General features: G+C 40.6%; 1 protein-coding gene across 2 annotated transcripts; it reads left to right on the top strand.

The window, feature by feature from the left end:
- Positions 1-167: 167 nt before the first annotated feature.
- On the top strand, positions 168-22848 carry CEP97 (centrosomal protein 97). Of its 2 annotated transcripts, XM_008160676.3 has the most exons (11): positions 168-232; positions 2282-2424; positions 3296-3454; positions 4703-4804; positions 6311-6424; positions 6976-7142; positions 12376-12540; positions 13694-13818; positions 14415-15183; positions 20642-20717; positions 22119-22848. In XM_008160676.3, exons 1-11 carry the CDS (start codon positions 190-192, stop codon positions 22821-22823), a joined length of 2568 nt encoding a protein of 855 aa, XP_008158898.2. In that variant the 5' UTR covers positions 168-189; the 3' UTR covers positions 22824-22848. The 2 variants fall into 2 exon arrangements, with proteins under 2 accessions (XP_008158898.2, XP_054568167.1); XM_054712192.1 differs by lacking the exon at positions 4703-4804.
- The last annotated feature ends 2198 nt before the right edge of the window (positions 22849-25046 follow it).

Below are 25046 nucleotides of genomic sequence, written 5' to 3'. Positions count from 1 at the left end.
AATTGACCAGGGTTCCTAAACTCTCTGCAGCTCGGATTCTAATCCGGGGCTTTCAGCATCAGGTGTAGGCAGCCAATTGAGTCGTCTGAGCGCCGTGCATCCTGGGAGCTGTAGTTTCCCGCCCCTCCGCCCTACTACAAGTGGAGCCGCTGGAGGACGGTTGCTTGGGGTTATTAGCAAGCGGGAAGTATGGCGGTAGCGCGTGAGGACGCGGCTTTGCCTCCTGGAGAAGGTAAGGCGATCCTCACCCCTGAGTCCTAAGCCTTCCTCTATGGAACTGAAGTAAATAATTACCTGGTAGAGAAAAGAAGCCTGGGTTTAGGGGTGCAGTTCTGGACCGGTTCTTTTGATGGGAGCCTGTGGACATCGCGGAGGCGCGCTGCCCTCTGGGAGTTGTAGTCCCCGTGCTCTGCCTAGCTCTGCAGCGTGGTGGCGAGGCCCGGGCGGGGGACTACAGCCCCCAAGGCTCTTTGCGCGCCGGCATCCCGGATCCCGCGCTCCTTCGTCTACTTGGGTGGTGGGTTTCGGACTGCGGTGACCTTTCTAGGGTGTTTACTTTGAGTTCTGGGTGCCCAAGTGAAAACTGCAGGATCTCCCGCTCTCACTTTACTGTCCCCCTTTCCCTCGGTTCCTAGAACATTCGGGACACCCTCTAGCAAACGCAGCTCCCTAGACTGACGTTGAACCCTTTCTTGGAAGGGTCTGGTGGCTCTGATAAAATCTGGGGGTGATCCAGAGCCTACACTTCCGCACGCCTGCTTCTGCAGACGGGATCCGCGGGCCGGGTTTGGTCGCTGCCCTGCGGGGCGCGGGGCTCGGGGTGCGGGTGCGTCTGTGACCTGGAGCCGCGGGAACCGAGCTCCTTTGTTTTGGTTACAGCTCTTCCAGTTCTGAGGCTCGGCAATGCCGTCAGTTTGAGGGCCCGGCTGTGGAGTGGAGCCTTCTCCACGGCTTAGAACAGGGGCTCATTATATTTTGGGGGCAGGGGGCAATCTATGGTTCTAAGAAGAAGCCTGTCGACTCCTTGGAATTGTGTGCAAAGCTGTGCGTTTTCCTGGGACACAGTACACAGCTTGCACCAAATTCTCAAAATCCCATGACTCCCTTCAGCCCCCAACCCCAAATGCTAGAAGCCATTAAATAATGGGGAAAAAAATTAAATCTCTTCAGGGGAGCATTCTTGAATAATAATTTCCCTCAGTAGTCTTAATTTGGGTACAATTGTGAAATTGGCAGTTTCTCAGGTCCCCGCCTCCCTCTGATAACTGCTTCTCACAAACTCCACCTCCCCAGCCCTCCAAGGGCAACTTAGAGTAGGAACAATTAACATTTATAGAGCACGTTTTATATGAGCTAGAACACGTTTCGAGTGCTTTTATTTTAAATTTTACATCATTTTATTTTCTCTCTATTCACCAAGGCAGGTATTATTATCAAATCTATCTTACAGATTAGAAAAGTGAGCCCCAAAGAGATCAGTAACTTGCCCAAGACAGCACAATGGTGAACTAGTGGAGCCGCAATCTGAACGTCTTTTGTACTGAATTACTTTAGTGGGTGCTGTGTGCTAGGGATGGGGCTCAGTGCTCTCTTTTCATCCCTCTCCCCCCCCCCCCCAATCAATTTAATGAATTAGGTGCATTATTCCCATTTTGTGGATAAATTAATTGAAGTATATACTTTGACGTGGGGCTCTATAGGATGTACTGGTAGTTAGACTGTATGCAGGTTAATCTCCAGCAAAAGATGAGTCCCACTTAAAAAACACTATCATCACTTAGCCACAGAATGTGGAAATACTAGTTTATATTTCAATGTGAAGAATTCAAAAGTATTTCATCATAGAACTTGAGTAGAATATCACACATCTTGATATAATTTGATATTTCTGAGGACAAGTGAATAATTTCAATCTACGGTCCTTTAAAACTTGATTGCTTTCATTTTAAAAATCTTGATAATTATTGTGCTGCAGTGTTTTGTAACTCTGAATGGGATTTTATTAGTGTAACTAGAGACCCGGTGCACAAATTTGTGCACGGGTGGGGTCCTTCGGCTGGCGATCGGGGCCAATAGGGAGTGGGAGAGCTGGCCCTGCGGGGAAGGAGAGGGACCGCAAGAGGTTGGCTGTGGGAGTGCACTGACCACCAGGGGGCAGCTCCTGTGTTGAGCGTCATAGCAACCGGTCGACTGGTTGTTCAGTTGCTTAGGCTTTTATTTATATAGATTTCATCCCTGTGTAGTATTTGTGTTTTCTAATAATTTCCTTTCTCTTTTCTAGGATTAGTGGTCAATTGGTCAGGGAAGGGGCTACAGAAATTAAGTGCAAACTTACCCTGTGAAGCTGACATTCATACTTTGATTTTGGATAAAAATCAGATTATCAAATTGGAAAATCTTGAGAAATGCAGACGATTAATACAGGTAAGTATTGTATCTGGGGAAATAGTTATATTAGAACCAGTTTATTATATCTAATAAAATAACCAAGCAAAAAGTAACTGTGCAGGCCTGGAAAGTAGTAAATGTTGCCTTAAATCTTTACATGTCAGTTTCTCCTGAAGATGAACACATACGTGCTGCATTTAGAGTAGACTAGAAAAAGAGGCATTCGTTTTTAAAAAGACAACATTTTATATTAGCAAAATACTGTGTTACGATAGCCTTTTACCTCATGAGAGGGGTAAGGAGTTCATTCATTCAACAAGTGTAATTGGGTGCCCCATATATGTCTGGCACTGTTCTAGATTCTGACTGAGACAGTTTAAGGACTGCATTCTGTGGAGCTTATATTCTCAAGTAATTGCTGTGTTAACAATGTTTTCCTTTAGTGATTGGAGGAGATCTTATTGCTGAGGGTTATGAGTATTTTCCATTGCTTAGGAGTAGCAGCAGCAGCACCAACAAACTACTAGTTACTCTAGAGCAGTGGTCGGCAAACTCATTAGTCAACAGAGCCAAATATCAACCGTACAACGATTGAAATTTTTATTGAGAGCCAAATTTTTTAAACTTAAACTTCTTCTAACGCCACTTCTTCAAAATAGACTCGCCCAGGCCGTGGTATTTTGTGGAAGAGCCACACTCAAGGGGCCAAAGAGCCACATGTGGCTCGCGAGCCGCGGTTTGCCGACCACTGCTCTAGAATATATATCTAAACAACATATGTGAAAAGTACAGATTGGTTTTATATATTTGGACATGTTTGGCCATATAAACAAATCTTTTTAAGCACCCTAATGTGAAAATCTATATATTTTATTCCGAAGAGTAATGATATGTTTCCTTTCCACAGTTGTCAGTGGCTAATAATCGGCTGGTACGGATGATGGGTGTGGCCAAACTGATCCAACTCCGGGTGTTAAATTTGCCTCATAATAGCATTGGCTATGTAGAAGGGCTAAAGGAACTAGTACATTTGGAGTGGCTGAATTTGGCAGGAAATAATCTCAAGGTGAACTGGGGTTTTTTGTTTTGTGGGGGTATTTTTAGTAGTTATGTTTGGGTTTTTTTCAATTTACAAAACTATTCACTGTAAAAAATAAATTCAAGCAGTTTAGAAATTAATAGAGTAAAAAAAAAATATGAAAGTACCCACTCACACTGTGCAGGGATAATTTCAGTTAACATAAATGAAAAAAATCTCATTTTGAAACACATAACACAGTATATTATTATTTTAAATGTGAACAAAGAATCTATTTTATACTTAGAAAAATGGATCAAACAATGAAATGTTAGGAGAAAGACTATCTCATGCTTCATTAAGCTTTAAGTAAATGTTTAATGGTAGAGTGAGAATATACTGTTTTAAAAGTGGGGGTTCTGGATTCTAGTCCTGCTTCCACCACTTAGGAGCTCTATAATTTTGGGCAAATTAATAAATATCTCTGTGTCTTACTTTTTGATATGCTAGATGAGGGGACTGGATTAAATGATATTATTAATAGCTGACTTTTATTGAACAATTAATTTAGCCTAGGTACTATTCTAAGCAGCTTAATTGTATTAACTCAGTCTCATGACAGCCTATGAGGTAGGTAGTGTCATTATGCCCATTATATAGATGAGGAAACCAAAGAGTAGAGAAGTTAAGTAACTTGCCTGAGGTCACACAGCCAGGATTACAGAGTCAGGATTTGAATCCAGGCAATTTGGCTCCCCTCTTAACTTGTGAAGTCCTTGCCCTCCCAGCTGTCATGTGACATCACTATGGTTTCTTCAAGTTCTGAATATCTGGGATGATATGATCCTCTACTCTGAGAGCAATAATGAAGGTGGAAGCTTGCTCCATAACATTTTGCCAAATTCCGTTAGCATTGCTTTCTCTTTTTCATGTTAAGCACCACTCCTCTGCTTCCAATAATAAGCAGAGGAGCCCTAGCTGGTTTGGCTCAGTGGATAGAGCATTGGCCTGCAGACTGGAGGGTCCCAGGTTCGATTCCGGTCAAGGGCACATGCCTGGGTTGTGGGCTCAGTCCCCAGGAGGAGGCATGCAGGAGGCAGCTGATTGATGATTCTCTCTCATCATTGATGTTTCTATCTCTCCTTCTCCCTTCCTCTCTGAAATCAATAAAAATGTATTTAAAAAAATAAATAAATAAGCAGAGGAAGCAGGAGACTCAGCTACGAGAAACCAGGGAAGAATTTCTTTATTTTTATTTTGTGTGCATGAACTGACATAATAATTTTCTTGTGCTAGGCCATGGAACAAATCAATAGCTGCACAGCTTTACAGCACCTCGATTTATCAGACAATAACTTACCCCAGATAGGTGATATATCTAAATTGGTATCACTGAAGGTAAGTGTGTGTTCTGACTATGTCATTTCTGAAATTTTATACTAAAATACCGATAGAAAGTTATCTGATCGACTTTAAAGCAGCCTGCTATATCTGAAGAACAGATTGTGTTCATTACAATAAAAATTCTATCACAGTGGGAAACTTTTTGTTTGTAGTGTATGTGACTGATGTAATTAAAACTGGTAATTGTAATTAAGGTTAATTCTTGTTTACCATTCTTCAAACATGAAATCCCCTTCATGTCCAACCAGCCTGCTAGCAGCTCTGCAGTAAGTATATAGCATGTTGGCGAGGTTGAGCATAACTATTCCTGAACATGAACCTGTGTTCTTGGCACTCGGGATTGCTGTGTGTGGGTTTATTTTAGTAACAGGTATTATTAAGTTATCAAAATTAACTTCCCTTTAATTTTAAAAAATAAACCTGTGCCATATAGCACATTTTATGGAGGAAAATGTATCATGCAATCAAATAAGTAACAGTTGAACTCACAGCTTCAAAAGACATATGTAGGCATTTTCCATATTTTTGCTTCATTGGATATTAATATCAGATGAACTCATTAAGCTTTAGAAGAAGTGCTATTAGCTTAACTTTCCCCACATCTTTAGCAGAACATGCAGTAGTTATTCTAAACAATTTGATTTAGTCAGATACTAAGAGAATTCAAATGAACTGAAGATGATTAAACTTTTTTTTTTCTGAAATGGAGGCATGATTATCTTATTAGAATCTGGGTGTTCAGAGTTTTTGGTTCCTCATCGTTGCTGACCTTGAGTCAGCTTCATCTGCGAGTAGCACATGCTAGCTTGACCAAGCTTTTCATTTCCAAGAGAATACAGAGACTCTGGGAAAATGCATGCGGAGTTCCAGTTTGGAGCTGGTAGCAGACATGCTGATTGTCCTCCCCTTTCCTACCTGTGAAGCAGTAGGAATGAGGACTCCCTCATCTCTAGATCATGGATGGTTTTTGCACCTTGGAGTCGGGATCCTTGCCTGATGGGGTCTTTTGGACGCTGGCACATGATCAGGGGAATTAGAGCAAATTATGGATTGTGGGTTCCCTCCTTCCCCCGCCCTCCCTTTCTTTCTCCCTTCCTCCTTCTCTTCTGGAAAATTTGCTTTATACTTGGTTGTTTTAATGAGTGTTTTCTTTCTGTTTTCTCACCCTCTATATTGATATTTTAAAAAGTAATGAACCGTTTGTTGGAAATTGCTCAAGTTTTAATAAACTAAATCTGACAAAATGCTAGTTGCTACACCTAGCATGTGTTCTTGGACAAGTCTTAAAACTTTCTTAGGCTTAGAATGTGGACAAGAAAAGAGAGTGGACCAGAAGACGATCCACGACTCTTCTAGCATTAAGTCTTTGATTTGTATGCTATGAGATGTATAATAAAATAGGTCCCCTGTTTTCATACATACCATTTTGGTTTTTGTCAAAATAGATCCATTGATTTATAATCTTTTCATTTGTAAGTCCCGTTTGTTTTTACTTTTAAGACCCTGCTTTTACATGGAAACATCATCACCTCTCTTAGAATGGTACCAGCTTATCTACCGAGAAGTCTTGCTATCCTTTCTTTGGCGGAAAATGGAATTCGGGACTTAAATGAGGTAAAATTTGAGAGTGTTCTCTGGGAACCAGGAAGCTGCAAAGTTGTGGGAAAGGAGGAGAAACACAGGAGGAAGTTGTGAGCTCACTGTTGGACTGTGAGCCTCTTGGAAGAAACTGCATCGAGATGAAACACTGGCTCTAGCTGATCATTATTTTTCTTTCCAATTTTTTCTTAATGTCAGTGGATCATTAAGGCATAATTTCATATGTAATGTGCAGTTGTTCCATTTGTAAGTGATTGGAGGTAGAGGGACATCTACACCAAAGAGGTTAAGGCACACTGTGCACCTTCCTAAGGGTGCTATTAGGGTTTCAATTGTTTTTGCTGGGAAGCAGTGATGGTCCTCTATAAGCAACCTTCTGCAGCAAGGACAGATGGCCACATCGTTGGAATTTTGGAAGTCGGTGGTAACATGAGTGCTACTTGTCGCTTTTCAGAACAAGAGGGGAATTGTTACATTCTCAAATTGCCAAAGATGTGTAATCACGAAAGCATTGTGCTTGACACTGCATAGTCCAATTTATTCAACAGACATATCCTTTGTTCCAGATCTCTTTCTTGGCATCCTTAACTGAATTGGAACAGTTGTCGATCATGAGCAATCCTTGTGTGATGGCAACACCTTCCATTCCAGGGTTCGACTATCGGCCATACATTGTCAGCTGGTGCTTAAACCTCAGAGTCCTGGATGGATATGTGATTTCTCAGAAAGAAAGGTGAACATGACATTTTTAACATCACATTTACTGTGCAAGTTACTAAAAAGACCATTTCTAGCTTTCGACAGATGAATAAGCTGAATATTTCTTTAAATGTGCATTTAAAATGAAGCTCCTTAGTGCAGTCATATAGCAGACTCTGTGCTGCTCGCTTAGGATTTTCTATCCTTTCTACAAAAGAATTTCAGTTCCAGAGGTTGGGTCTCAGATCAGTCCCACAAAAGCTTGTAATTCACCAGATATGTAAGGCAGTATTAAGAATAACTTAGGACCCAGCTACCCTTTATAACTGAGACTCTGTGGGAAAATGCATGCGGAGTTCCAGTTTGGAGCTGGTACAGACATGCTGATTGGTCCTCCCCTTTCCTACCTGTGAAGCAGTAGGAATGAGGACTCCCTCATCTCTAGGTCATGGATGGTTTTTGCACCTTGGAGTTGGGACCCTGCCTGGTGGGGTCTTTGGACGCTGGCACATGATCCGTGGAATTAGAGCCTTAGGGGAAGTAAGGAACTAGGATGTGGGCAAAGGGGTTGGAGTTAGAGGGGATTGTGAGAACTGAAATGAGTTTCTTCTCCTCGCTGCGCCTCATTTCACTTCCTCCTCTCAATGCATATGTACATGCATTCATGGACTCAGCACATACATTCTTCCTCACCTTATTTTGCTCTTCTGTCCTGGAGACTGGCAGCAGTCCCTTAAGGGGTTTCCTAATGAGGGGATGAGTGGTAGATCACAGGGTTTTCCTTTTCTTCTCCCTGCAGTTTCGTCTAGTTGCTGAATCGGTCGTGGGGCAGTGAGGAATAGCAACCAGGAGCTACCCAGTGGTGGTGCTGGTACGGGATGGGGGACATATGTCAAGTCTAGTTTGCCTACCAAAAAGTGTGGCTTTTTCCTTTATCCTGCAGCAAGTGTTGCCATGTACTCATGAACCTTATTTTGCTTCAAACTGTGGGTAGTTCTAAAGCTGGAATATGGATTTCCTTGGATTATCTTCTCCAGATCTTACTTTAAGCGAGAGAAGTTGTTGGATTTTTCTGTGGGAGTAGGCAACATTTTCACATGTGGGAGGCAGCATGGAGAGATGGTTAGAAATGAGAGTCTGGCATAAAGAGAAACCTGGGAGGGGAGGTGAAGAGAGACAAGAGAAGGCTTCATTCATATCTTTCCCTGATGCCCATTCGCTGTGTGGCCTGGGCAGGGCCCTGGCTTCTCCAAGCCTTAGTCTCTCATCTGTCAGATGTGAGGAATACTACCTCACTTTCAAGGTAATGAGGATAAAGGATATAAATAGCATAATACTGGTCATACACTAGGGGCTTAATGAATGATAACTGTCATTACTTTTGGATAGGGAATAGGGATTGAAGTGGTTTGAAGAAACTTTTAAAGCAAGTGTTAAACAAAAATATTTGTTGAGTCGATGAATAATAATACAAAGGCTATGTTTCTACACTGAAAGTGGTTTTAACAAGTGACTTTCAGGTAATTTGTACTTCTTTGAACTTCCTATGTAATGTTTTACAAATGTTTAACTTCAGAGACTCCAGGAGGTAGGGAACAGTGCATTCACTTGGGTAGCCTCCCTTTGTGTGAGTGTCCTGCACCAAAGTCTGGAGGGAGGCAGAGGGGGAGGGCAGCACAATAACAACCCTTTCTCAGATGAATTCTTCTTCCCCCCAGATTTAAAAAAAAAGCAAAGTTTCATAATTCAGGTATAGTCTTAAAAATGATATCTACAAATACCCATATAATCCCCACTGAGAAAAGAATGGGACATAGCCAGTACTCCAGAGATCTCCTTTGCCCCACTCCCATCATAAAACTCCCTCCCTACTAGAGATAACCATTGTATTGACTTTTGTTGTTGTTAATCCTCACCCAAAGATATTTTTCTATTGATTTTTTTTAAAGAGAAGGAAGGGAGGGGGAGAGACAGAGAGAAATATCGATTGGTTGCCTCCTGCACACACTCTGACTGGGGCCTAAGATCGAGCCTGCAACCGAGATACGTGCACTTGACCAGAATCGAACCTGTGACCCTTTAGTCTGCAGGCCAACACTCTTAACCACTGAGCCTAACCGGCTAGGGCTATTTTGACTTTTTGATAATCCAGAAAGATTATTATTTTTCCTGGTTATTATGGAGTCTTTAAATCAACCAGCTCCCACCAGAGTAGCTGAAATTAAAAGGATGGACAATACTCACAAATAAGTGTTGGTGAGTATGTGGAGCAATTGGAACTCTCATACACTGTTCTAGGAATGTAAGTGGTTCAATCACTTTGAAAAACTGGCAGTATTTACTGAAGCTAAACATACAATACATTCCCTGTAGCCCAGCAATTTGACTTCTGGCCTATACCCTATAAAAATGGGTGCTCTGTCTACCAAAAGACACGTACAAGCATGTTCATAGCAGCCTATTCATAATAGCTTCAAACATTGGGAGCTATTTGGAACATTTGGGAAATGACCCAAATGTCAGTCCATAGAAGAATGGGTAAATAGAAATATTCAGAGTAAAGAACCTAGATTGTTATTGATGCCACAATACTGAGAAAAATGCTGTTGCAGGTGATGTCTGAGACAACCCTGGAGTCCACACTGCTCCCAGGTTTTAGAGTATCTCTGGAAATATGCTATTCAGGGGGCAGGAATTATGCTAAGGGAGAGCTATTGTCTTAAAAATCATTCAGTAGCCTGCACAGTGTTCAAAACATCCTCCTGGTCAACCTTGGGTATTGTTCTGAGGATAGGAAGGACTTTCCAGTTTTCATATGTACTCAGCCTGTTATTTCCTAAAAACATCCAGGTTAAAATGTTCTCCCTCATGAAAAGTATCCTAGGTTCTTGGATGACTTCAGGTAGCCAGATCTTAAGTGTGTGTGTCATAGAAAGAGTCACGTGAGCAGTCACCCACCCCTGTGGTGCTGTGGCTGGTGCTTTCTGTGGGAGAAGGGCACCTGTGGGAAGACCGGCACCTTTGTACAGCACGTGAGAATTTGGATTTCTTTCTGAGTTTGTTTCCATCTGTTTTACTATTTACAGGACATACTACGCCTCTATTGCTTAGAGATCAGAACTTAGTTAGGAAGCTGAACTTTGGAGATGTTTCTTTTTTTTTTGAAAGGATATTCAAAATACAGAGAAGTAGAGAGAGTAACTAGCATAGGAACACCTCAGTACCCACCATGCAGCCTCCAGAGTGACCAGCATTTTGTCGATCCTCTTTCATCTATCCCCTACTTTTTTTGTTGGAGTATTTTAAAAGCAAATACTAGTATCATTTTATTCAATACCTTTTTTTTTTTTTTTTGGAAGTAGAGCAGGTTGTTTTCAATTTTCTGTCTTAATAGTTGTTACTTCTGTTATATTATGTAAACCGTTCCTTTCATTTCAAGAGAAATATCATATTCCAGTGATTTGAAAGTCATGTTATAGCTGAATGAATTTAGTTTTGTTTTTCTTTTTGTTGGCTATGGTATCTTAATTGGCAGGGAGTTTTTTTACCCAGGAGAAAATTTTATGGATTAATACATTTGTATAGTGTATGTTTTTGATGAATGAAAAGCAAAGGCAAGAAGAACATTTACATTCGCTGATGCTCCACAGTTTATGGTTTCTCTTACACTTATACTGTGGAGCACTGGAGCCTGAGCCTTCTTCGTCTTTTTACTTTTGTTGCTCCTTCGTCCCAAACTACACGCCATCTGTAACCTGGAAATGTTGCTTGCTGGTTATGTTCAAGTTGGCAGTTGCCATTTGCTGTGGACCTTTTTGCGGGGAGAGCTTTTCAACAAGTGATTTGCTTGGCAGAACTTACGGAAACTTAGAGCATATTTCATGAAGATTCTGAATGATCTTTATTTTAAACTGTTTTTATGAAATAGAATAAACTTTTTATTAGACTAAGAATGGGTTATCTGACTTGAGTTAATCTACTTGGCATACCACGTATCTCACTGAAGGAAAGCAGTCTTTCCTTTCTTGTGACCCTGGAAGATTGCTAACTAAACTTATATTGTATTGCACCATGACTCTTTTGCATGATTTAACCAGATATCAAGAGGACAGTTTCTCTTCAGTCTACAGTATAATAGACCTTGGGTGACTTGACAGTTATGGACAGTACAGTTTGTATGATGTGGATACCTTGGTATGAAGGTCCAAGAAAATAGTCGTTAATTGGAAGTGATTTTCAAACTATCTGCAATGCTTATTTAATTGTATAAAAACAGAGAAACAAAGTATGTCAAAATGATCCAACCTCAACTTCAAGTTGAGGGCCAAGTTTAAGAATGGCAAAATTGAGGCAATGGCATGTTAAACAAAAATAAATAAATAAACCAATTCAAACATATATCTATATATATAAAAGCCTAAGCGACCCTTACAACTTGTTGACCGAACAGCTGGTCGACCGGTCGCTATGACAATGCAATGACCACCAGGGGGCAGAAGCTCAACGCAGGAGCTTCCCCCTGGTGGTCAGTGTGCTCCCACAGCCAACCTCCCGTGGCTGGCCAACCTCCTGTGGTCCCTCCCCCTGGCCAGCCAACCTCCCACAGTCCCTGCCCCAAGCCTGCCAACCTTCCGCGGTCCCTCCCCCTGGCCAGCTGGCCCCAATTGGCCCCGACCACTGGCCAGGCCAAGGGACCCCACCCGTGTATGAATTCATGCACCGGGCCTCTAGTAGAAAAATACACAGTAATAGAATCCAATATCTAACTTCAGTGGTTTTCAACTCCTGGCCAACTTTGTTCATTTAGACCTTCACCTACTTCCTCTTCTCCTGTGTTATTTTTAAACAGATCTCAGATTACCTATAATTTCATCTGTGAATATTTCAGTATATATCTCTAAAGATAAGGGCTCTTCAAGAAATAACTATAATACTGTTATCACATCTCATCTGTAATAAATTTGGGTACTTCAGTTTAACAGTGAATGGAGAGGGAGTAGGTATTGCTTCTTTGAAAATAATTTTGAAATATTTGGAACCATTAGTACAAATCTATGGAAATGCCCCTAAGCAAGAAAAAAGTTTTAAGTCATGTTAAGAGTAAGGGGAGTGAATCAGAAGGATCGATAAAAGTTGAGTGAGTTTTATTTATGAAAAACATTCAACAGTGCTATAAAGGTAATTAAGATGGGAGATCATGTTGCTTAAAATTGTATATTAGTACTGTCTACCTGGTGTCACCTTCTCTTTATGTCCCCCAATTCCAGTTTGAAAGCTGAGTGGCTCTATAGTCAAGGCAAGGGGAGAGCATATCGGCCTGGCCAGCATGTCCAGCTTGTCCAGTATCTAGCTCTGGTCTGTCCTCTCACTTCTACACTGGGTCTTCAAACAGCAGAGGATGCCAAGCTAGAGAAGATTCTGAGCAAGCAGAGGTGAGCCCACTTATTTATAGCAGCTGATGAATTCACCGTGAAAATACCCCCGAGTCTTTGCTGCGGGGTCAGTAGGACTGAGGCAAGTGCCGCGGCCCACATTTCTGAGCGTTTTGGCCCCTCGTCACTGCAGCAGTCGGGCAGGGAACTGAACCATACAGTGCAGTCCGGTTTGCTCCATAGCAGCCGCATTGCTACTCATGCCTGGGGAGAGCCAAAGCAGTATGGGAGAATGGACTTTTTTAAAAAATGGACCTGTTCTTTTAATGTAGGTGTTCCTTTTGGGTTTTAAATACTAACATTAAGAAGTATAGCTAACAAGAAGTGTTAGTGAGGATGTGGAGAAAAGGGAACGTTTGTGCACTGTTGGTGGGAATGCAGACTGGTGCAGCCACTGTGGAAGCAGTATGGAGTTACCTCAAAAAACTAAAAATGGAACGGCCTTATGACCCAGGGATTCCACTTCTGGGAATTTATCCAAAGAAACTCAAAACACCAATTCGAAAGAATATATGTACCCCTATGTTCATTGCAGCGTTATTTACAGTAGCCAAGATCTAAAGCAGCCCAAGTGTCCATCAGTAGACGAGTAGATGAAAAAACTGTGGTACGTTTACACAATGTAATACTACTCTGCAGTAAAAAGGAAGAACATTTTATCCTTTGCAACAGCATGGATGGTCCTAGAGAACATTATGCTAAGTGAAATAAGCCAGTCAGAGAAAGACAAGTATCGTATGATTTCACTCATATATAGAATTTAATGAATAGCTGAACTACCAAGCAAAGAAAGCAGGCAGACAGCTCTGGAGGGGGGAGTAGAGGGGTAGTGAGGGGATGCGAGGGGAGTTGAGCAAAAAAAAAAAGAAAAGAAATATAGCTAGAAGCAATTAGTGGTCACTTTTATTTTTTAAATCAGAGATCCTGCCTTAAATGTTTGTAGAAGTGTATGTATATGAGTTGTCTGTCTATGTGATTTAAAAATAAGTTCCTTAACCCTTTCTATCCAGTGCTTTCAAATGAGACTTTGTAATTTGGTGGTGATTAGAGGTATCTACTTTGAAGATTGTAAACTTCTACCTTTCTGATAGGAAGCAGAAAGCTTGCTTTTCTGGGTATTTGTTAAATCACATCCGATGTTATTGACTTGTAGGTTTCATCAGAGGCAGTTAATGAACCAAAGCCAAAATGAAGAGTTGTCTTGTCTTCCTCCTCCTGAAACAAAGACACCAGAGCATCCGAGCCCCCTTCAGGATTGCCAGACAGTCCAGGAGTGCGGTAAGAAAGTAACTAATCTGTTTTCTTCAAATTGTTTGATCTGTTAAGCATCATAAAACAGAAAAGGTGCATATTTTCATAATTTTTATTAGTTTTTTAACTTAAGCGGTCATTTGGATCTTATATTTTATGTATACGTGTATACACACTCATACATATATATGTAGGTATATGTATATCATAAATATTTTATTTCTAATTTTTAAAAATTTAGAGCACTGCTACTTTTTGTATTGATATGATACTTTGATTATTCTTATGATTATTGAAAGAATTTATTTTCTTTAAAATATTTGGTTTGATGTTTTAGGCTTATTGCATTTTACTCTATTTCAAGAATTAGATTTTCTTAAAAAGATGTAACTTAAAAATACATCTTAACTCACACAAACAAGTAAATAAATATGTGAGGTGATTGATCTTTTAATTAACAAGATGTCAGGAATCTTTCACAATATATACATATATTAAATCACCACAATATACACTTACAATACCTTACAATTTTGTATGTCAGTTACACCTTAATGGAGCTGAGATTTAAAAAAAACTTTACATATGTAGTGGTTTAAATTATACTCTGTTGATTCTTTTAGACCCTGTCATCCAAGTAAATTCTTGGGTTGGGATAAGCAGTAATGATGATCAATTATATGCCGTTAGGAGTAACTTTCCAGCCTCTATACACACTACAAAGTATTCTCGAAATGACCTGCACCTGGAAGACATACAGACAGATGAGGACAAGTTGAACTGTAGTCTTCTCTCTTCAGAGTCTACTTTTATGCCAGTTGCATCAGGACTCTCCCCAGTATCCCCTACAGTGGAGTTGCGGCTACAAGGCATTGACTTGGGCCTAGAAGATGGTACAAATGACTCTGTGAAAGGGCAGGAAGACCAGGAATTGGATAAAGAAGAGGAAAAAGCTTTCTGGGCTACAAATGAGAATTCTGTTCAAATGATGAAAAGGGCAGTCAGTGCAGAGGTCAGTGAGAAAGATGGGCTGGTACCTTGCCCTGAGCTAGCAGTAGCCAGTGCTCTCTCAAAAGGTGACACACACAGCCTTCCATCTTACCCTGAGCCAGTTGGACACAGTGTCTTACATACAAAACCAGACAGAAAAGAAACCATGTCTGAAACTGCTTCAGAAGAACTCCCTTGTGAGGCTTTCCCCCAGAGCTCTGTTGCTTTGGGGCAAGATGAAGTTGCCCTTCAGAAACTGAATGAGGCAGCCACCACACTGCAGGCTTGTTGGCGGGGCTTTTATGCCAGGAACTATAGCCCTCAAGCTAAAGGCGTGCGCTATGAAATCCGGCTGCGCAGAATGCAGGAGCACATTGTCTGCCTCACCGATGAAGTAAGGAGGTGAGTCAAAAGTCCTGTCAGGTGCTGTTTTGTTGGTTTGCGTCATTCTTAGAGTTGATTCGGAACACTGAATCAGTGCTGTTGTGCTCAGGACACGTTCAGACCACCTTGCCACACTTTGCTAACTTGTCTCCTACGAGGGCAGACACTGTCACATGCGTCTCCATGTCGGTACATAGATGCAGTATAGCAATAATACTGAGTGATTACATGCCTTATAAGGCATCTATAAACCTAAACATACAAAGGTACAGAAAATGTAGAAAAACTGGATAAGTATAAAAATGAGATGAGAAAGTTTACATAGAACTAGGTGACCTGAGAATTAAAGAAAAGAGCAGGAATTTTAAAAGGGTTAAAATACTGGAGCAATGGTAGGAATTATGTCTTCATTCCGTGGCTCACTTATTTTACTGTCTGCTGACTCAGAATAATTAGGATTTTAAAATTTATTTTGAGTATTAGTATTCTAGCCAGCAATATCTATTAATAGTATCATGTGGGAGGAGGAGGAGGCAGTAAAAGAGACTAAGAAGGAATAGCCAGAGTGGTAAGAAAACCACTGGAGTGTGTCCCGGCTCCAACAGGGAAATGCTTCGGGAGAGAGGAAAGGTGCTGTAGGGAGGATAGAGAAGTGTATATTAGATTGAGAAGCTGGGGTTATTGGTGGCTGTGTTGGGGCTCCAAGGCAATCTTCAGGTTTGATGATTTGCTGAAAGGACTCAGGAAAGCTATTCTGTTCATGATTATGGTTTATTGTAATGAAAGGATAGGATACACATTAAAGTCAGCATAGGAGAAAGATGGATGGGGCAGAGTCCAGGAGAGACCTGGCACAAGCTTCTCGGTGTCCTCTCCTGGTGGAGTTGTACAGGCAGAGCTTGATTCTCCCGGCAACGATGTGTGACAATACCCGGGAAGCATTGCCAACCAGGGAAGTCACTCAAGTCTGACACCCAGGGTTTTTATTAGGGGTCAGTCACATAGACAGTGACTAACCTTCATTACTCAGACTGATACAGGGCCCCAGGTGAACAAAAACACTTATTCACCAGCCCTGGCCAGGTAGTTCAGTTGGCTAGAGTGTTGTCCCAATACACCAAGGTTGTGAGTTCCATCTCCGGTCAGGGCACATACAATGAATGCACAAGTAAGTGGAACAACAAACTGATGTTTCTCTCTTCTCTCTCTCTCTCTCAAATCAATAAGTAAAAATTAAAAAACAAAACACTATTCACTAGAAAGCACAGCATTAGCATAAACTATCTGGTTTAGTTCAAAAGTCCCATTTATGTATACAGATACTCTTACCAGATGGGACATTCCAAGGGCTTAGGTTCCCAGGACTTACAGGTTACCTCCTGGGAGCCAATCAAGGGCACTTCTGTCTTTAGAATACATAGAGTTTGAACACCCCAGGCCTGCTGAATTAACCTTTCCTGCCCGGTGAGGTTCTGAAGAACAGCTTCAGTGGCATCGTGGGATGACGGCAGTTTGGAATAGGTTGAGAGTGAATGAGAGGTAGAAAGTGAGTATAGCTAACTTTTTTGGGACGTGTTGCTGTGAGGAAGAGAAGAGCTGGAGGAGAATCTGGAGTTAAGGAAAAAAAATTAAAGATAGGCAATAAAGAGCATGTTTATGAATTGATGGAAATGATTCAATAAAGAGGGAAGAACTGATGGTGCAGAGGAAAGAAAGACATGCAGGCTTGAAGTTCTTGAAAAGGTTAGAGAGGAAGGGATCCAGTGTGCAAGTAGAGGGAGTGGGCTGAGGCAGGAGCAAATATAAGGTGATAGGTTTGATGCTGAGGGATGGGCAAGTCCTGTGTGATGGATGCCTCTCCTTTTTCCATAATGTATAAGATGTGGTCAGCATTTGAAAGTGAAGAGAGGAGTGAGGGTGTGGGAGGTTTATGGAGAAAGGTGTGAGGTGTGAGGTATTCATTTTAAAAGTGAACTTACAAGGGGAATGGAGGAGGATTGCTGGACAGTGTGAGGAAAACTTAAAACAATAGGTCAGGTTGTATGATTTTCATTAGTTCTCAGCTGTTCTGTTCTGATGGGGGTGGTTAATTTGGTTTCATACAGGAATGATTTTTCCCAGATGTGTATGGAAGGGGAAAGAGGGAAGGGCAAGGAGTCAAAGGTATTTGAGGGTGATGATTATAATGATGGATCTTGGAATTTAAACAAGATTAAAAGCCTGGCTGGCATGGTTCAGTGGTTGAGCTTCGACCTATGAACCAGGTCTGGATTGTTGCAGTGGGGTGGAAGAGCAGGTGAACTGGGAAGATGGGAGGTAGTAGTCTGTGTGGGTACTTTAGACCTTTTTTTTTTTTTTTTTTTTAATGGTGTAGTCAAAATAAATGACTGGGACTCCAGTGAGACAATGAGAAGGAGTGACGTGGGTGGATTATTCTTAGATAGAGCATCCATGGGAATGTTGAGGTCTCCAGAAATTATGGGAATGGGGCAGTGATAAAGACTGTGCTTGAGACTTCAGTGAATGGGGGCAGAAAAGAGTTTGGGAAGATTTAGTTCCTCAAGGAGGAAGGTAAAGAATAGTTTGTACACATCAGTGAGAAATAGTCTCCTGACCCTAATGGACAAGTGAAAAAGATATCTTCCACTTGAGAGGGCTACATTGCCCTCAGAAGTGTGTCTGATTTGGTCAAGGAAAAGTTCACCTAAGAGATTGACTAAACAGGGTGGGGCAAAAGTAGGCTTACAATTGTGAATATGCAAAAATACAGAATTTATTATTGTACTAGAGGCCTAGTGCACGAAATTAATGCACGGAGGGGGCGTTCCCTCAGCCCAGCCTGCACCCATCCAATCGGGGACCCCTCAGGGGATGTCTAACCACTGGCAGTCGGACACCCCTCTCACAATCTGGGACCGCTGGCTCCTAACCACTCACTGCCTGCCTGATCGACCCTAACCTCTCTGTCTACCTGCTTGATCGCCCCTAACTGCCCTCCCCTGCTGGCCTGATCTCGCCTCCAGCAGCCCTCCCCTGCCAGCCTGATCTCACCCCTAACTGCTCTCCCCTGCCAGCCTGATCACCCCTAACTGCCTCTGCCTGCCTGATCACTCCTAACTGCCCTCCCCTTCCAGTCTGATCTTGCCCCCAACTGCCTTCCCTGCCTGCCTGATCTTGCCCCTAACTGCTCTCCCCTGCTGGCCTAACTGCCTATGCCAGCCTGATCTCACCCCCAACTGCCCTCCTCTGCTTGCCAACTTGGTTCTGATTGGTCAGTTTCTATGCCAGTCAGCATCAAAAGCTTCACCTCCTAGGCAGCCATTGGCTCCTCACATTGACCCACATTTTGTTCTGATTGGTCAGTTTCTATGCCAGTCAGCGTCAAAAGCTCCACCTCCTAGGCAGCCATTGGCTCCTCACAGTTGACCCAGATTTGGTTCTGATTGTCAGTTTCTATGCCAGTCAGCATCAAAAGCTCCACCTCCTAAGCAGCCATTGGCTCCTTACATTCACCCAGATTTGGTTCTGATTGGTCGTTTCTATGCCAGTCAGCGTCTCTGGGCCTATCAATGGGGTCTGATCAGAAAGACGGGGCTGATCACAGCCCTGGTGGAAGCCTGGAGAGAAATGGAAGCGGGGCTGTTGGCCACGCCAGGAGAGAAAGAAACGCAAGTTCTAATCAACGGCTGCCACAGAGGCTACGGATCAGACCCTGCCTCTCTCACTGCTGGCCTCTCTCTGGGCCTGATCTGCAGCCCCCTAGGCAGTCAGTGCTGAGTCAGGGCACATGCAGCAGTCCCAGTCAGTGCTGGGTCACCACGGTAACTCAGCACTGACTCCCAGTGTGGTCAAGCCTTCTGACGTAATGGTTGTTACGACCCTGGCTCTTTATTATATAGACTAGGGGCCCAGTGCATGAAGATTCATGCACAGGCGGTGAGTCCCTCAGCCCGGCCTGCACCCTCTCCAATCTGGGAGCCCTTAGAGGAGCCCTCTCCAATCCGGAGTTTCTGTCTGTCTTTGCAATCATATAAGCAAATTGTCTGAGACCCCAACCCAGTTTGGTTTGTTGCTCACAGAATAATAGAGGCTTTTTTTTTCTTTGCTTCATTGGTGGAGATTTCCTGGAAGTTTTAGGGTATCTTCCCTTTAATTTTTCCTAGACACTCTGATTTTACTTATTTCTCTCACCTTTGCTTTCCCTCCATCCCCCACCACAACAGTAACTTGCTCCAGGCTCACTTTGCTCTAGTGTCTAGATCCGTCTGCCACCAGAACTATGATTCCCAGCATTCCTGGTGCTCCCCGCGCTCTGGGCTTCCGCTTCCGTTCCTGGGGCTGCCACCAGAGCTACTACTCCCAAAATTCCTGGTGCACCCCATGCTCTGGGTTTTCCCTTCCTGCTCTGTCTCCTTCCCAGGGCCTCCGGCCTGCGGTTCTGCCAAGTCCTCCAAACTGCCAGCTCCTTCTCTGCTCTCCATCTGGCAGCTTGGGGAGCCAACTTTCCCAAGCCACTCCACTCTCCGCCAGCTCTCCCACTCTGCTCTCTGCCCAGCGCCTGTGTATGCAAATTAACCCACCATCTTTGTCAGGTTGATTTGCATACTCATTCCTAATTGGCTGGTGAGCGTAGCGGAGGTATGGTCAATTTACATGTTTCTCTTTTATTATATAGGGTTATTATTGATTAATTATTATATAAATTATATATTTTTATATATAAATATATAAATAATTTATATATTATTTATATAAATATAAAATAATTATTATATTATTTTCCACATGAACAACTGTAAGCCTATTACCTTGTATAAGGGAGCTGGCTAATTTACAATTCAGGAGTCTCAGTAGGCATAGAAGAAGAGCTTGGGGGGCTAGAGAATGTGAGGAATTGGGTCAGAGATTCAGAACAAGAGGGTGGTGACAGTCTTGGAGATAATGGACAACTAGGGGAGCCTTAGATGTGTGATAGGCATAAGTATGGAGAGGGTGGCAGTGAGCCCAGGGTCAGACTTGAATGAGTAAGGGGAAGTGATGGGATGCGGTGGAGGTGGCTTATTGGTGAGAGCAAGAAGCTCATGAGGAACTGGGGCAAACTGAAGTTTGATGGGATTAGTCCTGCTAGTCTAGAGGGAGTTTCTCAGTGTTATCCTATTCCTTAACTTCTTTCTGCAGCTGATGCCTCTCGTGTGTTTGAGTGGAAATTGAGGCCAAATAAAGAGCCATTTAATATTGTATTTTTCATCACTGGCAATACTTTGTGGGACCGATATAATCTGAATTTCAGTCCCATCTCATTTGACTTCTTTGTTGAGTCATAGTTTGAAACTTGTTCCAGCTTAGATATTTTAAAGGTGGAAAGGTCTGTTATTTGGTTTTTAATGTCTACAATGCATGTGCTTATTAGTTGTTATAAGAAGTGCAAATCAAAGCACCCTTCCTTGTGTCAGTAATGGATTTTGAATTATTATAGATTAAGAAAAGAAAGAGATGAAGAACGTATTAAAAATTTTGTACAAGAAGAAGCTGTCAAATTCCTTTGGAACCAGGTAAACCTGCTGATTTACCTAATGTGTGAACAAAGAAAAATTCTAGATTTATTTAGATAATCATAGAGTAGTTAGGCATACTAATCACCCTTCTCCTAGGTCAAGGATGTAATTTGTACTCTTTGTCACTAACTTGGAACTAGGAAGAGATCTTTGTTACATTTTACTTAATCTGAAAAAAAATTATTATAATTTTGAACAGGAAGATAAAGAAGTATAGAGATGAAAGCAAGTGACTAAATTGAGGGATGTTGTTATAACTTGTCAATACATAGGTATAAAAACCCAATTTGAAGTTTTATGTAATTATCTTGTCTTATCCTTTGGTAATATTTGAATGAAAAGTGACTAACATGATTTTTGATAGTTACAATATGCATATCCTAAAAGTATACATGACTTCTTGGGAGAGAGAGTTTGAAACTTATAATAGCACACTTTAGGGATGGTTCAGACAGTTGATTTTACTATAATTATATTCAATCAAATATTTTTAAGATAATTCCTTGGAAATATTTTTATATAAGAATTTCTTGTAATAGGGTCATAATACTGTAAAATTCAAAAAACCTTTTTAAGGTTTTATAATTACTGTTACTAGGGGTGTGCCTAAATAAATTTTATAAATAACAATACTGTGGGATGCTATGGGATAGTTAAGAAGAACTGGACTGACATGGAAAGATCTCCAAGATAACTCTGTTCAGTGAAAAACAGCAAATTGCAGAACTTGATGCTCCACTTGATTTTAAAAACTCACTTTGTATTTGAAACTATATAGTAAAGGGTGTGGAAGGATAAATATCAAACCACTATCAATGATTACCTTGGAGGATAGTCAAAGGGAAACTAAAAAATTCTGTATATTGCTTTTTTGTTGTAGATGTTATAGTAAAATTCTGACATCTTCATTGTACTTGAAAAATGTAAAGGTCATATTACCAATTACTCAGGGTGTTTGGGGTATTTTTTAGTTGTATATACGATATTGTTAGATAATGTTTAAACTCTTATCCCAAATGGATATCTAAAATGAAACTCTACTTATATTAGAGAACCTACTTATATTAGTAGACTCTAATCTGTCTAATTATATGGACCTCAGTGTATATTGAGTACATTATTGACCCCTTAGTCAGCTAGACAAGTGCTGCTGTACTTCTGATTGTTTTTCCAGTAGAAGCAAGAGAATTGCTTTGGGCCAAGGACGTGTACCATTGTGCCAGCCTGGTTTAGACAAGAGGTGCTTTGGAAAGGGTAAGGGAAGTCAGGATGCTTCTAACTCCAGTTTTGCTGCCTCCATTTACCAACTTAATGTGTGTTGGGAATAAAGCTCAAAGGACAATTATAAAACAGGCATGACTTTTATTTTATAATAAAACTACGTCCATTGGTTCATAGGTAAGGTCTCTGCAAGCTTGGCAACAGACTGTGGACCAGCGTCTAAGTTCCTGGCATACCAATGCTCCTCCTATATCAAGTACTCTGGTGCCATCTGAACCTCCATTATTCCCCCAAAGCCAGGAGCTCTCTTCTGATCAAAATTTGGATTGGTTCGTTGCTCCTGATGAAGCTCCTCAAAAGAAATCCTTACCGGAATTTCCAGACTCTGGTTTTCATTCCTCCCTAACAGAAGAAGTTCACTGTTTGCAGGATTCTTTGGATTTTGAAAAAAGTTCCGGAGAAAGCACTGAAAGTTTGATAATGGGGAATTCCACTGACACAGTCAGGCATTTCAAAAAGTCAGGTGTAGCGGACATTAGCGAAGAACATGGTGAGTGGAGTAAGGAAAGCTCAAACAGTGAGCAGGATAATAATCTGCTTGAACAGTATTTAACTTCAGTTCAACAGCTGGAAGATTCAGAGGAGAGGACAAATTTTGCTGAAGGGGCAGGAGATAGTACGCTTCACATAGCTCATTCCCCTGAAAAGTTAGATGCCTTGTCTGACAATGCTTTTGTAGATGGTACTCATGTCATATCTCCTGCTTTGCAAGATGAAATCAGCCAGACACCAGAGGATTGTAAATTAAATGCAGAAGTTGAAGGGCAGCAGTCAGAGTGTGATTCCACATTTCAGGTATTGCATGTTGGTATTACTGTGTAGCATGTCTGGGTGCTTCGGAAGCAGAATCCACTTAATTTTTCTTAGGAATATTTTCAGTTGCCTGTTTTTTTTTTGAAGGGGAATTTGAATATACCCCCAATTTTGTTATTATTTATATAGAATGTATATTCTTATCTCATATTTTCCATATTCTAGATACTGAAGTCAATCTTCATATTGATTGGGTTAGCCTTTTTTACTTAGCTGTAATTTATCAAGCAATATTTATATTGGAAGCTATAGGCACTTTATTTCTTAACTGGATTGCATCAGTAGTATTTCTGCTTTTGTATGTATTCATTTGCTTTCAAAAATAAATTAGAATATCTTAAGTAAGATAGAAAAATTTACCTTAAAGATATAAATAAGAGAAATGACTCCTCTGTGCAAGGAAATTAATTGTGTGGTTAAGAATGCAATTAGTTAAAATAAAGGTAAACAACATATATGAGGATTGTGAAGTATTGAAATTTACCAGCCTCCTTCAGGGAAGACCTTGTGTTTTAAGCCTTTTTTCCTCCCTTATGAGTCAAGGAAAACTTTCTTATAAGCAAATAGGGGAAGAAGGTAAGATTATAGAATTTTTCAGTAGGGATGATTAAATTGTCTCTTGGAAAACTTTAGTTTATATCATGTATTAGTTTTAACATATGAAGCCAAATGTTCCATCCATAATTAAAATCAAGCTTATTTAAAGAGGCAATATAAAAATGTTTCTCTCAGATATGAAGAAAGCAAATACACTAGGCTCTATTCATTTGGAATAATGTCATGACAAACATTTGTTATCTTTTCATTTAGTCCGTTTTTTACCTCACAGATAAGTATGCGAGTGCCAATATATTGCCAGAAATTCATGTATGTTCATCTTGTATACTGCTTTATATTTGCATATGTTTTTTCTTATAGGAGAAATTTAATTCAGCTGTGTTATTTTAGTTCATATTAGTTCTCTTGATTTATGGAAAAGTATTTCAGCAGAAGATCTGTGTCATTTAGTTCACTTTTGATCTCTGTGTCTTAATGAAGAACATTTAAAATGATACTAGTGGTAGAATATGGTGACTTTTTTTTTTTTTAAGAACAATTTTCTATCTAAATCTCTGAAAAAGGTGCCACATTTGCAAGACAGTTTAACAGTGAATAAGAAGAAATAAACCTCACTTATTTTTACTTGTTTAAAAGAATATATATCTGTAACTCTGGGAAGAAATGATAATATTGTGTTTGAATATTACAGGTACATGTATACACAAATCAAGGATAATTTTTTGGAAGCTTGGTATTTTAATCTTTGAGAATGTTCTAATACAATTAAACAATTCATATCTGATTTTCCCCAATCTGTGGACATACAACTATTTGAAATGAAGGCAATACTTATTCTCCAAATTTAGGTGCTAAATACCTATTTATTCTGTGACAGTCAGTAGGTACCCTTCTTTAAAGTTATATACAATAAAAACTTCTGATCCTTCAAGAATAAGATCAGGGATCACATGTTATTCTTTTCTAATAGTTAGAAACATTTCTCCAGTATGGGTAAGATGTATTTTCTTGATTTATAAATATGTAGCACTCAGGTTAAGAAGACTTGAATTTCATTCTCAGAAATCCAAAATCTCTTGAAAAGGAATTATTTTCTGTCTCTTATAAACTGAACAACAGTCTTATGTTCAAAAGTATTTTTCCTAATGAAGCTTGTGTAATGTTGAAAGCATGTTAAATAAAAATAGAATTTTTTGCTTTTTGAATAATGCTAATTATCTTTTATGAATGATTTTTGATTTCTTCTTAAATAGTCCCTATTTTTCTATTTTACAGTTAAGTGCCTCATTGCTGCCCATTGTTAGACAAAGAAAAATCAACTTGCACTGCACTAATTCCAAAAATGCTGCTTCATGGTTCATTAATTTCTCATTAAAGCTCATGAAATGTCCTGGTTCCGTATTGCTTAAGTAGGTTACTGCCGACATCTTGTCGCTCTTCTCTTTTTTTAAGAAATGGCAAAACACAACTACATTCATTTGAACATGAGCATTTGTCAGTAAGATTTCTTTTGTACCTTTCCTTTGTTTTTCTAGCGTATAAATAGTATTCAGCATACTTTTATTTTAAAATTGACAGAATAGCCCAGCCAGTGTTCTCAGTGGTTGAGCGTGGACCTATGAACCAAGAGGTCACTGTTCCATTCCCTGTCAGGACACTGCCTGGGTTGCAGGC

The sequence above is a fragment of the Eptesicus fuscus genome, chromosome 3, assembly GCF_027574615.1.
Source record: "Eptesicus fuscus isolate TK198812 chromosome 3, DD_ASM_mEF_20220401, whole genome shotgun sequence".
Lineage (NCBI taxonomy): Eukaryota > Metazoa > Chordata > Mammalia > Chiroptera > Vespertilionidae > Eptesicus > Eptesicus fuscus.
The sequence above is the reverse complement of the archived record's forward strand: the minus strand, read 5'-3'. Positions and strand labels throughout refer to the sequence as shown.

What these genes read in the sequence shown, in the direction of transcription:
- CEP97 (XM_008160676.3), top strand. Translation starts at nt 190, where the DNA reads ATGGCGGTAGCGCGTGAGGACGCGGCTTTGCCTCCTGGAGAAG. An exon ending in CTAAATTGGTATCACTGAAG is followed by an intron (nt 4,805 to 6,310) that starts GTAAGTGTGTGT and finishes TTTACTTTTAAG; the next exon opens with ACCCTGCTTTTACATGGAAA. An exon ending in CCAGACAGTCCAGGAGTGCG is followed by an intron (nt 13,819 to 14,414) that starts GTAAGAAAGTAA and finishes TGATTCTTTTAG; the next exon opens with ACCCTGTCATCCAAGTAAAT.